The sequence below is a fragment of the Carcharodon carcharias genome, chromosome 15 (genome assembly GCF_017639515.1).
Source record: "Carcharodon carcharias isolate sCarCar2 chromosome 15, sCarCar2.pri, whole genome shotgun sequence".
In the NCBI taxonomy this organism is placed as follows: domain Eukaryota; kingdom Metazoa; phylum Chordata; class Chondrichthyes; order Lamniformes; family Lamnidae; genus Carcharodon; species Carcharodon carcharias.
The window spans coordinates 2,807,489-2,823,143 of NC_054481.1; the positions used below are offsets into that span (position 1 = coordinate 2,807,489).

Genomic DNA, 15,655 nt, shown 5'->3' on the forward strand with positions numbered 1-15,655 from the left:
TAGAAACAATATGCAGGGTTACAGGGAAAAGGCAAGAGATTGGCACTAAGTTAAAATGCTCAGAGAGCCAGTGCAGAAAGGATGGGCTGAATGGCCTCCTTCTGCACCATAACAATTCTGTGATTCTGTGAAACGACAGCAACCGAGGCTAAAAACCTTCAAACTGCCTTGGGACAGCAAGCAGGAGGCTCTGAACGTAGTAGAAACTAAAAACCTTCAAACTGCCTTGGGACAGCAAGCAGGAGGCTCTGAACGTAGTAGCTATTACCACTGCTGCAGGGCTGTCAGGCCAGTGAAAGGATCTAACTCAGATGGGGTCAGGTCACTCAGGGCATAATCCCATTGACTTATACATGGAAGGCCTTGGAAGGAGACAGCTCATCAACCAGGGCGTGATGGGGGGGGTGGGGGGAGCAGGAAAAAGAGCTGAGAGAGGAGGAGAAATTGGAGACCAAGGGAGCTGACACTGAAAAAGGAGATGCCTCTGCTGTGTGACGATGTGTCTTCCTCCTGTCAAATTCCAGGGAGAAAATCTCCTTCCTTTCTGTCATGGCTTCCTGCAATAGACCCAGGTTGGCATGAATGAAGCAAGGGTCTGCCTGCCTTTTGTGCCAGGCTGCTGTCTCCCTGTAACATCTCGCTTTCTTCTGGTGCGGTGGAACGCTTTGGCGCAAACTCCCTCTTTCAGGACAACCAGCAGCCTCAGTGACTGTTGCTTCGGGGAGTCTCAATAAGTCTTACACTTCATCGGACCCACCTCCTTGGCAGAAAATCCAGCTCTGAGACAGAAGGTTGCAGATTCAAGTCCCACTTCCAGCTCTTGAACACAAATCAAAGCTGACACTCGTCTGGAGTACTGAGGGGGTGCTGAACTGTTGCAAGTGCCATCTTTCTGAAGAGATAGTAAACCAAGGCCTTGTCTGCCCCCTCAGGGAGACATAAAAGATCAAGAAGGGAAGTGGAATTACCCCTGGTGTTCTGGAAATGGCCTACCCCTAAATCAATATCACAAAAATAGTCTATCTGGCTGTTATCATATTGCCATTTGTGGGAGCTTGCTGTGTTTAAATTGACTGGGATGTTTCCTATATTACAGCAGTAGCTACACTTCAAAAGGTATTCCAGTGGTTGTAAAGCACTTTGGGATGTCCTGTATTGTATTATATTATATTATATTATTATATAGAAATGTAAGTCTTTTATACACGGTACAACATGCACTGGGAACATTTAGGAACAATATTGTATTTTTATTAACACCCTGTGGTGTTTGGAGTTCAGTCTGATATGCCACCACCCGTCTAACATGTGGCTGGATCTAACATTGGTGATTAATGTAAATCCCCAGGAACACGGAACTGTTATCTGTTTGTGCACCTCCACTTGTATTTGACATTTGATACAGAAAGAGTTCATTTGAAACCAACTTAATAAACTGTACATTCATTGTTATATTTTATGAAACAGGTTTGTACCTTATTGTTCAAGTGATGTATGGAGTGGAACTGCACCAAAAACCCGCCAAGGTAAGGTTTAAAGCCGTTCTTTCATATTTTATCAGGAGAAACAAATGTAAATATGTTTCTGTGCATTAATGTCAGTATTTTCTTTCCAGTTGATTATGCGTTTATGGGCTCATTGATTCTCAAGGAGGTGATTAGAGAGTTGGTTCCCAAGGGTATTAAATTGGCAAAGGTTGTCCTGCTGGCTGGAACCAGGTATGCGAGTTTTACATAACATTATCAATTAACGATGTTTTAATGTGACTTAGAGAATAACTCAATTTTCTACCTGCAGATGCTGTTCTTTATTTAACTCCAGAATAAATGATTGAACTAATCTATATTCATCACTGCTCTTGAATTAGATGAGAGGGAAGTTATTATTTACACATCAAGGTGTTCTATTTGAAATTTTAATTTGCTATCCCCAGGTTTTCAACAGGTCTCAACCATCTGCTCAAACTTAACTGGAACAGACTCTGCTTCTGACAGCCTGAGTTTTGGCAATTTTGCAAGAAAACCTTTTAACACAGCTACACAATACCAATACTTTTTCAGGTTTCAGCCAAGGCCACAACTGCCCATTTCAGGTGTGAATCCCACCTGAGCTCTTGGCAGAACTCTTGAAGAAAACCAAAAGCTTCCTGTAACAGATTAATCCTCTTGTAAAGAGGACTGCTGGAGCTTTGACAATATTTTGTTAGTACTAGTGAGCAGCTGGAAAGCATGTCCCTAAAGCATATTCCCCACTCAGGTGGGTGATGTTCATTGTGGTGAAATGAGGTAACTTCCTACTGGCCCCAGATACTGCGCTGGGGTCAACAGCGCATGTTCCCTGTGACACATCTTGGCTCACAATGAAATCAAAAACCTGCAGCTTTTCAAATCTACAGCACCCCAATGTTGCAAAATTTAGTTTTACTGAAGTAAGGTATATAAATAATTCAATAAAACAAGATATATAAGATTACAGTATTTACCCCTTCTGGTGCTGACTTTATCTTTCAAGTTGTTCCAGAATCATTGACCCTGATACTAATGGGGAGGGAGCAGGGTCTATTTTGCAGACAGGTGACCCAAAAATCCGGAATGGCAGAGATCCCACGGAATTAACACCAAGACCTTATTAGCAATTTTTTAAACTCCATTTTCCACTTGGCTACTGACCAGATTGAAGGCTGTCAGGCCGCTGGGCAGGAACAGCATGAGCTACAAGGCCACAATCCAGTATTTGGGGACAGCCCTTGGCAATGAGAGAAGATGGGGGTGTTGGTGGAGAAGGTTGGGGTGCAGCCTTGAGGAGGAAGTGTGAAGGTGTGGGGAGGGAAAGATCACAGTAGGTAGGCTTGCCTGAAGGTTTGGAGCTGAAGTGTTCCTGCTCCTCCTGACCTACAAGCAGTGCTGGAAACACATTTAACCTGCTGCATCATGGCAGTTTTCACCCCTACACCCCCCCACCCCACCCCACCACCATCCCTTCAGCTGCCAGCTTTCCCAAGCCCTGGAGAACGATCTGCATTATTAAATTCAAATGATTATCAGAGGATTATCAGATCAGCCATGATCTCATTGAATGGTGGAGCAGACTAGATGGGCCGAATGACCTACTTCTGACTCTATGCTTTATGGTCTAAATGGTTCGAAATCTGAGGGACGTCTCATTGAAATATTGTAAAGACTGACCACAATTTCCAACTGCCCCCAAACTCTGGACGGTGAAAGCAGGAGTAGCTACATTCATGGTGGCCAGCATTGGGTTTCATAGACTTCCCAATTTAAGCTCTCACCCTCCCCAACCATTGAGAGGTGTGTTAAATATCAAGCTAGAAAATTCCCTTGAAATACTTTTTAAGGATAAGCAAATTTCACTTTTAATCAATTCAAGTTATGCATTATAATTAAGGACATAAGTGATATGAAAGGAGGAGATTTATGATACCCAGTGACTAAAAAGATAGTAAACACAACGATTTTGAAATCTTTTGAATGCCTGGTGCATTAGGGACTGCTTATGATTCAGTGCCTTGTTATGGAATGGTTGAGTGATGTAATACAAACCGTCTCATATCTAATGTGATTAAATTGCAAAGGAAGTGTTTCCTATAAAAGCTAAACATGCGGGTAAAGATGTAAAAATATCAGTGTCAGAGTGGAAAGGCCAGGCCAACTTCAAAGTTTCAATCAATGCTGCTTTAGTCTTGTTCATCATGAGAGGAACTGGCTTCTTGATTCCCCTCTCCTCCCTGTGGAGAATCCTTGTCTCTGTTAGCTCCGCACCCCAGGACAGCACAGTTAAATCACAAACCCACCGTGTGGAATCGCAGACACAGGCCTGTGTCCTGCTGCTTTACAGTGCAACAGCTGGACTCTGAGGTGTTGTGCGACCATGCAGTCGTTCTCATATCGCAGAGTTAAAACAATTGTGTTCTAACCCGTCAGCCTACACTCTACCCTACGTACTTTAATTAAATCTACTTGGAAGCTTCTGTATCGTGTTCTGAACATTACTGTCGGAGAAACATAATCAAGCTACACATTATGAAAAAATATATTTTATTAACTAAATATCAAACTTTACAAACTTTAGCAGCATGACACTTAGTCATTGGTGGCTGTTAGAAATTGCAGCTCTGCCTTAGGTGCAACTAATACTGGTCCCTCCCATAAATGGTTCTAATATCTTATATTTAGGGATAGGTCAGCACAATATTTAATTAAATCATGGTGTAACTTTGGGGTGTAACAGTAGGATCTCTCCTGATCTGGACTAGATAGATTGGAGGTAAAACTAAATTTTGACAGGGCACAAAATAAAACCATAAGACCATAAGACATAGGAGCAAAAATTAGGCCATTCGGCCCATCGGGTCTGCTCCGCCATTCAATCATGGCTGACAAGTTTCTCAACCCCATTCTCCCACCTTCTCCCCGTAACCTTTGATCCCCTTACCAATCAAGAGCCTATCTATCTCGGTCTTAAATGCACTCAATGACCTGGCCTCCACAGCCTTCTGTGGCAATGAATTCCAGAGATTCACCACTCTCTGGCTAAAGAAGTTTCTCCTCATCTCTGTTCTAAAAGGTCTTCCCTTTACTCTGAGGCTGTGCCCTCAGGTCCTAGTCTCTCCTACTAATGGAAACATCTTCCCCATGTCCACTCTATCCAGGTCTTTCAGTATTCTGTAAGTTTCAATCAGTTCCCCTCCTCATCCTTCTAAACTCCATCGAGTATAGACCCAGAGTCCTCAAATGTTCCGCATATGTTAAGCCTTTCATTCCTGGGAAAATGGTAGCACATCGACCATCCATGATAAAGTGATTGGAAAGTAAAACTGGCTGTGGGATGTGGCGAAGAACTTGCTATCACTGAAATTGAATTTTACTCCTTCCATCCACTTCTCCATCTTCAGTGAGATGAGAACAAGGGCAAAATACTGCGGATGCTGGAAATCTGAAACAAAAACAGAAATTGCTGGATAAACTCAGCAGGTCTCACAGCATCTGCGGAGAGAGAAAGTCAGAATTAACGTTTCGAGTCTGTATGACTGAAGATCTCTGAAGAAGAGTCACACGGGCTCAAAATGTTAACCATGTCTTTCTCTCCACAGATGCTGTCGGCCCTGCTAAGAACAGGCACAAATTGTTAAGCTGCATTATTTTACAAATAGCAAATCAATATACAGAGTAACAATTGTAAGGAAACCTCACCTGTTTATTTCAATTTTCACTTCCCTTCTTAACAATGAGGAAAATATTAACTAACAATGCACTCTGTCCCTTTTGTGGTCTACGAGCATAAGAAATAGGAACAGAAGTAGGCCATTCGGCCCCTCAAGCCTGATCCGCTATTCAATAAGATCATGGCTGATCTGTTTGTGTTTTGAATTCCACATTCCCTTGCCTAACAAGAATCTAACCATCTCCGCCTTAAAAATATTCAATGACTCCGCCTCCATTGCCTCAAGTCACACAACCCTCTGAGAGAAAAAATTTCTCCCCATCTTTATCCTAAAAGGGTGACCCTTAACTTTAAATCAGTGCCCCCTAGTTCTGGACTCACCCACAAGAGGAAACACCCTTTCCACGTCCACCTTGTCAATACCGTTCAGGACTTTATACACTTTAGTCAAGTCACCCCTCACTCTTCTAAACTCCAGTGGAAACAAGGTCAGTCTGTCCAACCTTTCCTCATAAGACAAACCACTCATTCCAGGTATCAATCCAGTAAACCTCCTTTGAACTGCCTCCAATGCATTTACATTCTTCCTTAAATAAGGAGACCAAAACTGCACACAGTATTCGAGGTGTGGTCTCACCAATCTCCTGTATAACTGAAGCATAACATCCTTACTTTTAGGTTCAATTCCTCTCTTAATAAAGGATAGCATTCCATAAGCCTTCTAAATTACTTGCTGTACCTGCATACTAACATTTTGTACTCATGTATGAGAACACCGAGCTGCCTCTGTACCTCAGAATTATGCGGGCAATCTCCATTCAAGTAATACTCTGCTGTTTTATTCTTCCTGCCAAAGTGAACAGTTTCACACTTTCCCACATTGTACTCCAGCTGCCAGATTTTTGCCCACTCACTCAACCTATCCATCATGATCCGGTCTGCACTTTGCCGTTTCGCTTTAATACACACAACGTCAATGACACTTGAGCCAATAAATGATTTGCCCCTGTGGCATCAGCCTGCAGCTGGTTAAAAGCATCTTGTGACCTTGTGTTCCAAATGAAGTGAAACTTGAAAATCACATTTATTGAGTTGTTGGCTCTAAGCTTTAAATTTTGGAACAAAAAAAGTGTTAGTTGAAGCCAAGGTTGGTTACAGGATTCCAGTTTGATTGAATTATATAATATTACTTTATAGAAAACAAACGATGTAATTACAATTACTACATTGGATTCTCCACAAGATGGATTGCTGAGACGTTTTAATGAAATTAATATTTGCATCAAGAATAAAAATGCATTAGAAAATTCAAGATCCAACAAATTAAAGTTATTTCCGAGATGAAACTTTTAAGAAATGCCCTTGGATGTTCTTGAGGATTTTACAGCTTTGAAGTATATAATCTGGTTGCAGTGCCGGGGGAACTGGAGTGTTGCTGAACATTGAACGAGTGGCTCATCTTCTAGCACAGCTGGGTGCTGATGTGCAGGTGCGGGGTTTGGTAGATTCTGGCTGGTTCCTGGACAATAAACAACCACGGCAGGCTGAATGCCCAGATGTAACTTCCTGCAGTCCAAACTATGTCATTAAAAAAGGACTCAGGTAAACAAATAAATTATAAATATATAAATTGTCTTTCATAAGCTTCTAAAAATTCAAGATGGGAATGGGAGAGGTATATTGTTATAAATGCAACAGAATGATTACCATGGTGTGTTATTTTTAACTTTACAATAAAACATGTAATTTCCTGAATGCCAATAGCTACACAAAGAATAAGAATCTTAAACAGAAAAGTCCACACATGCACAATGTGGAGTTGCAAAATTCTAATATTGTATCCCACGGCCACCCACACATTAGCCTATTTATAGGTTGAATATCATCCTGGCTTTAATTACTACTTTCCTTTCCCAGCCAAAGCAAAGAAATAGATATAAAAACAAAAAACTGCGGATGCTGGAAATCCAAAACAAAAACAGAATTACCTGGAAAAACTCAGCAGAAACGTCAACTCTTCTCCGCCGATGCTGCCAGACCTGCTGAGTTTTTCCAGGTAATTCTGTTTTTGTTGTGAAAGAGATAGATATGTTCAACTCACAGCCTGAAACCTTGTGCCTGAAAATTGGTCAGACAGCAGTTGAAAGGTGAGGTGGGGTGGGTGGGGGGGGGGCAGTGGGGGGAGGGGGTGGGTGGGGGGGGGGTGGGTGAGAGCTGTTTGGGGCCCCTCAGCCATTCTGATGTGTAAGAAACTTTTTGTTTTTATTTTTGTGCATCCTGAAGAAGCAAAAATGCTCATTGCGGACCCCAGAAAAAGCTCTGGGTCAGGCTGGTATGTGCCTTTATCCTGTCCTCCTTTCCCCTCCTATCCCCTCCCAACACCCCCTACAGACCTGATGAGAATGAGGGGAAGAGGTGATGAGGCCACAAAGAATGATCTAGGCCATAAGTGAAAAAGACAGAGGGAAAGATAGAGTGAGCACGGGTACAATAAAAATAACAGTCACAAGAGAGAGAGGTGAATGTTGGTTATAACATATATAGACTCACAGACGTTTACAGCACAGAAGGAGGCCACTCGGCCCATTGTGTACGTGCCAGTCAACAAAGATCTGAATCAAGGAAACAAAGATCTGAATATCCACAAATATCCATAAAGGGGGGTTCTACAAAATGCTAAGCTGTCTAATGCATGTAAAAACTACTGAATGGCTCCACTTTAAAACATAATGGCCTACAAATGTGTTCATGTGGTCTCCATTTTATGCTGGTGCCTAAGCGTCCAATATTATAGGCAGTGGGTGCACACTCATTCCCTGCTGCAAGTGTGCCACCTGTCATAATGGGGCCTGTTGGAAACAGGTAGCAGGCTCTTTACCTTTGCAAGGAGAAGGCCTCATACCTGCTTGAGACCCTGTGTAAAATTGGATTGCACATGTCTAAAGCATGTAGCATGCATGTTTTCTTTTATTCTTTCATGGGATGTGGGCTTCGCTGGCTGGGCTAACATTTATCACCCATTCCTAGTTGCCCTTGAGAAGGTGGTGGTGAGCTGCCTTCTTGAACCGCTGCAGTCCATGTGGTGTAGGTACACCCACAGTGCTGTTAGGGAGGGAGTTCCAGGATTTTAACCCAGCGACTGTGAAAGAACGGTGATATATTTCCAGGTCAGGATGGTGAGTGACTTGGAGGGGAACTTCCAAGTGGTGGTGTTCCCATCTATCTGCTGCCCTTGTCCTTCTAGGTGGTAAAGGTTGCGGGTTTGGAAAGTGCTGTCTAAGGAGCCTTGGTGAGTTGATGCAGTGCATCTTGTAGATGGTACACACTGCTGCTACTGTGCGTCGGTGGTGGAGGGAGTGAATGTTTGTGGATGTGGTGCCAATCAAGTGGGCTGCTTTGTTCTGGATGGTGTCGAGCTCCTTGAGTGTTGTGGGAGCTGCGCTCATCCAGGCAAGTGGGGAGTATTCCATTACATTCCTGACTTGTGCCTTGTAGATGGTGGACAAGCTTTGGGGAGTCAGGAGGTGAGTTACTCTCCACAGGATTCCTAGCCTCTGACCTGCTCTTGTAGTCACAGTATTTATATGGCTGGTCCAGTTCAATTTCTGGTCAATTGTGTTGCTCAGTTTCTTAAAGCACATGGTAGCCAAACCCACTCTGGCTGCAAGAATCCCATCAGTCTCACCACTCCGGCTTGAGAGGTAGTGGCAGAGGTGGTCAGTGCCAATACTGCACACAAGAAGTCGGCCATCCAGTGTAGAAAGAGGATGAACGATCTCATCTGTGCTGCCAGGGTAAGGAACCATCTCATCCCTCTAAACTCACACACTCACAAACCCATCACACACTCACTGGCATCTCACTCACTGCCAGCTCAAGGGACATCACCACTCACTCTCTCACACACACCCTCACATCTCCATCTGGCCTCATCTCCTCTGGAGACTGCCTCCTCAGCCCTCACCATCTTGAGGCAACTTGCACAGATCAACATGTGTCCCCACACACACCCTGGGATACCCCTCCTTCCCCAGTACAGCCCTCACCCTGCAGCCATTGGAAAGTCACACCCGCCTTACAGCTGGTCTGGTAGGTAGGAAGCTGCTGGCGAGGCCCCCTAACAGTGATGTGGTGCTGCCTGTGAAGCCTGGCACTGAGACTGTGGGTGCTGCCTGAAGCGAGATAGGCAAACAAACCTCGAAGTCCCGAGCAAAGCGCAGCTCGCCAGACGCACGTCGCTTGAGTACAGTTGTGAAACATGTCAGCATGCCCGAAGATCCAGCGTGGGGGGATCGATTCCGGTGAGCAGGGCTTGTAATTAGATGCAGATGTATTGAAATGACATTCCTGACATGTGGCCATTGACGGGCAGAGTGGACGATTGTAAACTGGTTTCACAATGGTGTGAAACCGATGTTTGGCCTTCCCACCATATTGTCCACTCAAACCCGCCATGACATTCAACGCCAACGGGGGTGGGAAATTCCGGCCAGTGTTGCCAAGTTGCACACCAATGTGAATGTGGCAGTATAACTTGGAAAAGCCCCTATATTGGGAGGTCCTAACCTCTACTGGGAGGTCATCCATCACCATGAGCAGGATCTTTAGGTCGGCAAGCAGGGGATGGGGCCCGCTCGCCGACGGGTAAAATAATGCAGGATGACATCAGGCGGAACTCCCGACCTCACCCCACGCCATCTCCAATTTCAGGTCGGCACGGGTGCAGCTGAGTCAGCTGTCCACCCACTGACCTGTCAATAGCCAATTGAGGCCATTGAGAAAACAATTTAAGTCATTGACAGGGCTGCCTGTCCGACCTTAAGTTTGTCGGGAAGACCGGGAGCCCAGGTGGGCTTCAGAAAAAGCATCAAACCCCATCCACAGGTGGGATGAGGTTTCATGAGGGTTTTTAATTATTTAATAAAGGTTTGAGTTAAAGTGATGGACATGTCCCAACTCATATGACAGTGTCACATGAGGGGACATGTCAGGGAAATTTTTTAAACATTTACCTTTAAAGTTTTAATTCTGAGCCGATCTCCCTGAGGCAGCACTTAGCCTCAGGGAGATCTGTGTGCCCCTTCGTGCACATGTGCAAAAGAGCGCACTCCAAGCTGAGGGACTCCCCCTACCGCCCTCACCGACCACACAGGGAGGGCATAGCGCTTCCTTAATTGGCCTGCCCATTTAAAATGGCAGCGTGCCCCTGATCGGGGTGCTGATCGGAGGCATGCCCGCCTGCGCCCGCTCCTGCTCTTCCCCCCCCCGACAGGGGGAAAATTCCCATGAGTTTCCAAAGCCTGTAGTATAAATTGAGCCTAAGCTGCAGGGGATGAATTTCCTTGAAGCTTCTCCAACTCCATAATAAGATCATCAGAAATTGGAGTAGGAGTAGACCATTCAGCCCATCAAGTCTGCTCTGCCCTTCACGTCCAGCACCCTAACACGTATAAATTGGGCTGGCACATCATTTCCACTGATGCTATGGTGATGGAACGGCAGGAAATTCAACCCCCAAGTTTTTTCCTTTGTTGCTCTTGAAATTGCAACAGCAGAATTATTGTGGAACTTTAATTTTATGATGAAAATATAAAATAAAGATGAAATATTAGATGTCTGTTTTTTAGGGAAGTGTGATTTTTAATGAGTCTTAAAAGTGATTCAAAAGCACCCTTCTGTTCTCTTGTCATGTTGAAGATCAATAATTATTCTGTAGCAGATTTACAATGAGCTAACGAGAGATTTCTGTGCAGGTTGTGGAATGGTGTTATTCCTGAAAGATGCAGACAGCAGTTCAGACGTGGAGATGAATGGCAGTGTTTCTTTGGCTACAGGATGTATTCGTCCTTAAAATGTAAATGAAACTTTGAACATAATCGATTTATGAATTTCTGTAAGGGTCGGGTAGTCTATATAACTTGTGCCGTTCTCTTTCAGCCCCCGTGTTTGTGGTGCAGTGGCTGTTTGATGAAGAGCAGCTGAAGATGGAGAATATTCAACTGGGAAGTCACTCTCTTACTGAAAACCAATGGAACTATATCCAGAATCTGGGCAGAGACCTGAGAAATTCATTACGGGATGTATCGTGAGTAAAGTAGCAAAATATATATTTTTTTATTAATTTATGGGTTGTGGGCTTCACTGGCTGGGCCAGCATTTTTATTACCCATCCCTAATTGCCCTTAAGGAGGTGGTGGTGATCTGCCTTCTTGATCCACTGCAGTCCATGTGGTGTAGGTACACCCACTGTGCTGTTAGAGAGGGAGTTCCAGGATTTTGACCCAGTGACAGTGAAGGAACGGCGATATATTTCCAAGTCAGGTTGGTGACTGACTTGGAGGGGAACTTCCAGGTGGTGGTGTTCCCATGTGTCTGCTGCCCTTGTCCTTCTAGATGGTAGTGGTCGTGGGTTTGGAAGGTGCTGTCAAAGGAACCTTGGTGAATTCCTGCAGTGCATCGTGTAGATGGTGCACACTGCTGCTACTGTGTGTCAGTGGTGGAGGGAGTGAATGTTTGAGGTGGTGGAGGGGTTGAATGTTTGTGGATGTGGTGCCAATCAAACGGGCTGCTTTGTCCTGGAAGGTGTCAAACTTCTTCAGTGTTGTGGGAGCAAGTGGGGACTATTCCATCACATGCCTGACTTGCCGGACAGGCTTTGGGGAGTCAGGAGGTGAGTTACACTCTGCAGAATTCCTAGCCTCTGACCTGCTTTTGTAGCCACAGTATTTATATGGCTAGACCAGTTCAGTTTCTGGTCAATGGTAACCTGCAAGATGTTGATAGTGGGGCATTCAGTGATGATAATGCCATTGAACATCAAGGGGCAATGGTTAGATTCTCTCTTGTTGGAGATGGTCATTGTCTGGCACATGCGTTGCGTGAATGTTACTTGCTACTTGTCAGCCCAAGCCTGGATATTGTCCGGGTCTTGCTGCATTTGGCTATGGACTGCTTCAGTATCTGAGGAGTTGTGAATAGTGCTGAACATTGTGCAATCATCAGTGAACCTCCCCACTTCTGACCTTTTGATGGAAGGAAGGTCATTGATGAAGCAGTTGAAGATGGCTGGGCCTAGGATATTGTTTAGTAGACACAATGTGTATTATATCTACATGGAAGCTCATTATAATAAATGATAATGAGGAACTCCTGCATAGGAGTGGCCTAAGCAAGAGGCTTCAATCTCTAGAGCTCCATGATAACCTGACAGCCTGTAAGATGCTCCTTCCCCTCCCCCAACTGTAGTAAGTGCTTTCCAGTTCTTGTTAAAAGATGCTAATGGATATCCCCTGTTCTTGAATTTAATGGAGGAGGAAGAGTAAAAGTTGGAGGAGAGGAAATTGAGACAACACTTGAGGAGCAGCGCTCTGCAAAATAAACCTTCCAAAGAATTGAGAGCTCATGTAGATGTTAGCAAAATCTCACTGAGGACCTGTGTGTGCGGACAATACACTTCACTAAAGAGGCGGATAGAGAACCATGCCAGCTCCTGTAGCCAGGACCAATGTCTGGACATCTCTGCTTGTAGCTGTGAATGTTAGCTCAGCACCCAACTTTTATATTACAAGCTTATTTCAAGCGGCCATGGAGAAGTCTATGGTACAGTGCAGGATGCTAACTTGGAGAGTAGAAGGTGTAGAGTGTGAACTCAGAGAGTGGAAGTGCAGGGTGCTGTACCGATAGATATGTTGCTGTGCTGATAGATATGTTGCTGTGCTGATAGATATGTTGCTGTGCTGATAGATACGTTGCTGTGCTCATAGATAAGTTGCTATGCTGATAGACATGTTGCCATGCTGATAGATATGTTGCTGTGCTGATGGATATGTTGCTGTGCTGATAGATATGTTGCTGTGCTGATAGATGTGTTGCTCCACTGATAGATATGTTGCTGTGCTGATAGATATGTTGCTGTGCTGATAGATACGTTGCTGTACTGATAGATATGTTGCTGTACTGATATATACATTGCTGTGCTCATAGATATGTTGCTGTGCTGATAGATATGTTGCCATGCTGATAGATATGTTGCCGTGCTGATGGATATGTTGCTGTGCTCATAGATATGTTGCTGTGCTGATAGATATGTTGCTCCACTGATAGATATGTTGCTGTGCTGATAGATATGTTGCTCCACTGATAGATATGTTGCAGTGCTGATAGATATGTTGCTGTGCTGATAGATATGTTGCTGTGCTGATAGATATGTTGCCATGCTGATAGATATGTTGCCATGCTGATAGATACGTTGCCGTGCTGATAGATATGTTGCTATGCTGATAGATATGTTGCAGTGCTCATAGATATTGCTGTGCTCATAGATATGTTGCTGTGCTGATAGATACATTGCTGTGCTGATAGATATGTTGCTGTGCTGATAGATATGTTGCTGTGCTAATAGATATGTTGCTGTGCTGATAGGTATGTTGCTATGCTGATAGATATGTTGCTGTGCTCATAGATATGTTGCTGTGTTCATAGATATGTTGCTGTGCTGATAGATACGTTGCTGTGCTGATAGATATGTTGCTGTGCTCATAGATATGTTGCTGTGCTGGTAGATATGTTGTGGTGCTGATAGATATATTGCTATGCTGATAGATATGTTGCTGTGCTCATAGATATGTTGCTGTGCTGATAGATATGTTGTGGTGCTGATAGATATGTTGCTGTGCTCATAGATATGTTGCTGTGCTCATAGATATGTTGCTGTGCTGATAGATATGTTGCTGTGCTAATAGATATGTTGCTGTGCTGATAGGTATGTTGCTATGCTGATAGATATGTTGCTGTGCTCATAGATATGTTGCTGTGTTCATAGATATGTTGCTGTGCTGATAGATACGTTGCTGTGCTGATAGATATGTTGCTGTGCTCATAGATATGTTGCTGTGCTGGTAGATATGTTGTGGTGCTGATAGATATATTGCTATGCTGATAGATATGTTGCTGTGCTCATAGATATGTTGCTGTGCTGATAGATATGTTGCTGTGCTAATAGATATGTTGCTGTGCTGATAGGTATGTTGCTATGCTGATAGATATGTTGCTGTGCTCATAGATATGTTGCTGTGTTCATAGATATGTTGCTGTGCTGATAGATACGTTGCTGTGCTGATAGATATGTTGCTGTGCTCATAGATATGTTGCTGTGCTGGTAGATATGTTGTGGTGCTGATAGATATATTGCTATGCTGATAGATATGTTGCTGTGCTCATAGATATGTTGCTGTGCTGATAGATATGTTGCTGTGCTGATAGATATGTTGCTGTGCTGATAGGTATGTTGCTATGCTGATAGATACATTGCTGTGCTCATAGATATGTTGCTGTGCTCATAGATATGTTGCTGTGCTCATAGATATGTTGCTGTGCTGATAGATATGTTGCTGTACTGATGGATACGTTGCTGTGCTCATAGATATGTTGCTGTGCTGATAGATATGTTGCTATGCTGATAGATATGTTGCTGTGCTGATAGATATGTTGCTGTACTGATAGATATGTTGCTGTGCAGATGGATATGTTTCTGTGCTGATAGGTATGTTGCTATGCTGATAGATACATTGCTGTGCTCATAGATATGTTGCTGTGCTCATAGATATGTTGCTGTGCTGATAGATACGTTGCTGTGCTCATAGATATGTTGCTGTGCTGATAGATATGTTGTGGTGCTGATAGATATGTTGCTGTGCTCATAGATATGTTGCTGTGCTCATAGATATGTTGCTGTGCTGATAGATATGTTGCTGTGCTAATAGATATGTTGCTGTGCTGATAGGTATGTTGCTATGCTGATAGATATGTTGCTGTGCTCATAGATATGTTGCTGTGTTCATAGATATGTTGCTGTGCTGATAGATACGTTGCTGTGCTGATAGATATGTTGCTGTGCTCATAGATATGTTGCTGTGCTGGTAGATATGTTGTGGTGCTGATAGATATATTGCTATGCTGATAGATATGTTGCTGTGCTCATAGATATGTTGCTGTGCTGATAGATATGTTGCTGTGCTAATAGATATGTTGCTGTGCTGATAGGTATGTTGCTATGCTGATAGATATGTTGCTGTGCTCATAGATATGTTGCTGTGTTCATAGATATGTTGCTGTGCTGATAGATACGTTGCTGTGCTGATAGATATGTTGCTGTGCTCATAGATATGTTGCTGTGCTGGTAGATATGTTGTGGTGCTGATAGATATATTGCTATGCTGATAGATATGTTGCTGTGCTCATAGATATGTTGCTGTGCTGATAGATATGTTGCTGTGCTGATAGATATGTTGCTGTGCTGATAGGTATGTTGCTATGCTGATAGATACATTGCTGTGCTCATAGATATGTTGCTGTGCTCATAGATATGTTGCTGTGCTCATAGATATGTTGCTGTGCTGATAGATATGTTGCTGTACTGATGGATACGTTGCTGTGCTCATAGATATGTTGCTGTGCTGATAGATATGTTGCTATG

The 15,655-nt window shown here is 43.7% G+C and overlaps 1 protein-coding gene across 1 annotated transcript in view; it reads left to right on the forward strand.

The window, feature by feature from the left end:
• The window catches only part of notum2 (notum pectinacetylesterase 2), a 40,194-nt gene that overhangs the window by 12,668 nt on the left and 11,871 nt on the right, over nt 1-15,655 (forward strand). Inside the window, exons 6-10 of the mRNA XM_041206155.1 lie at nt 1,468-1,526; nt 1,616-1,718; nt 6,595-6,783; nt 10,935-11,035; nt 11,119-11,266. Coding sequence (XP_041062089.1) covers nt 1,468-1,526; nt 1,616-1,718; nt 6,595-6,783; nt 10,935-11,035; nt 11,119-11,266 — 600 coding nt within the window. The remainder of the gene's footprint in view (nt 1-1,467; nt 1,527-1,615; nt 1,719-6,594; nt 6,784-10,934; nt 11,036-11,118; nt 11,267-15,655) is intronic.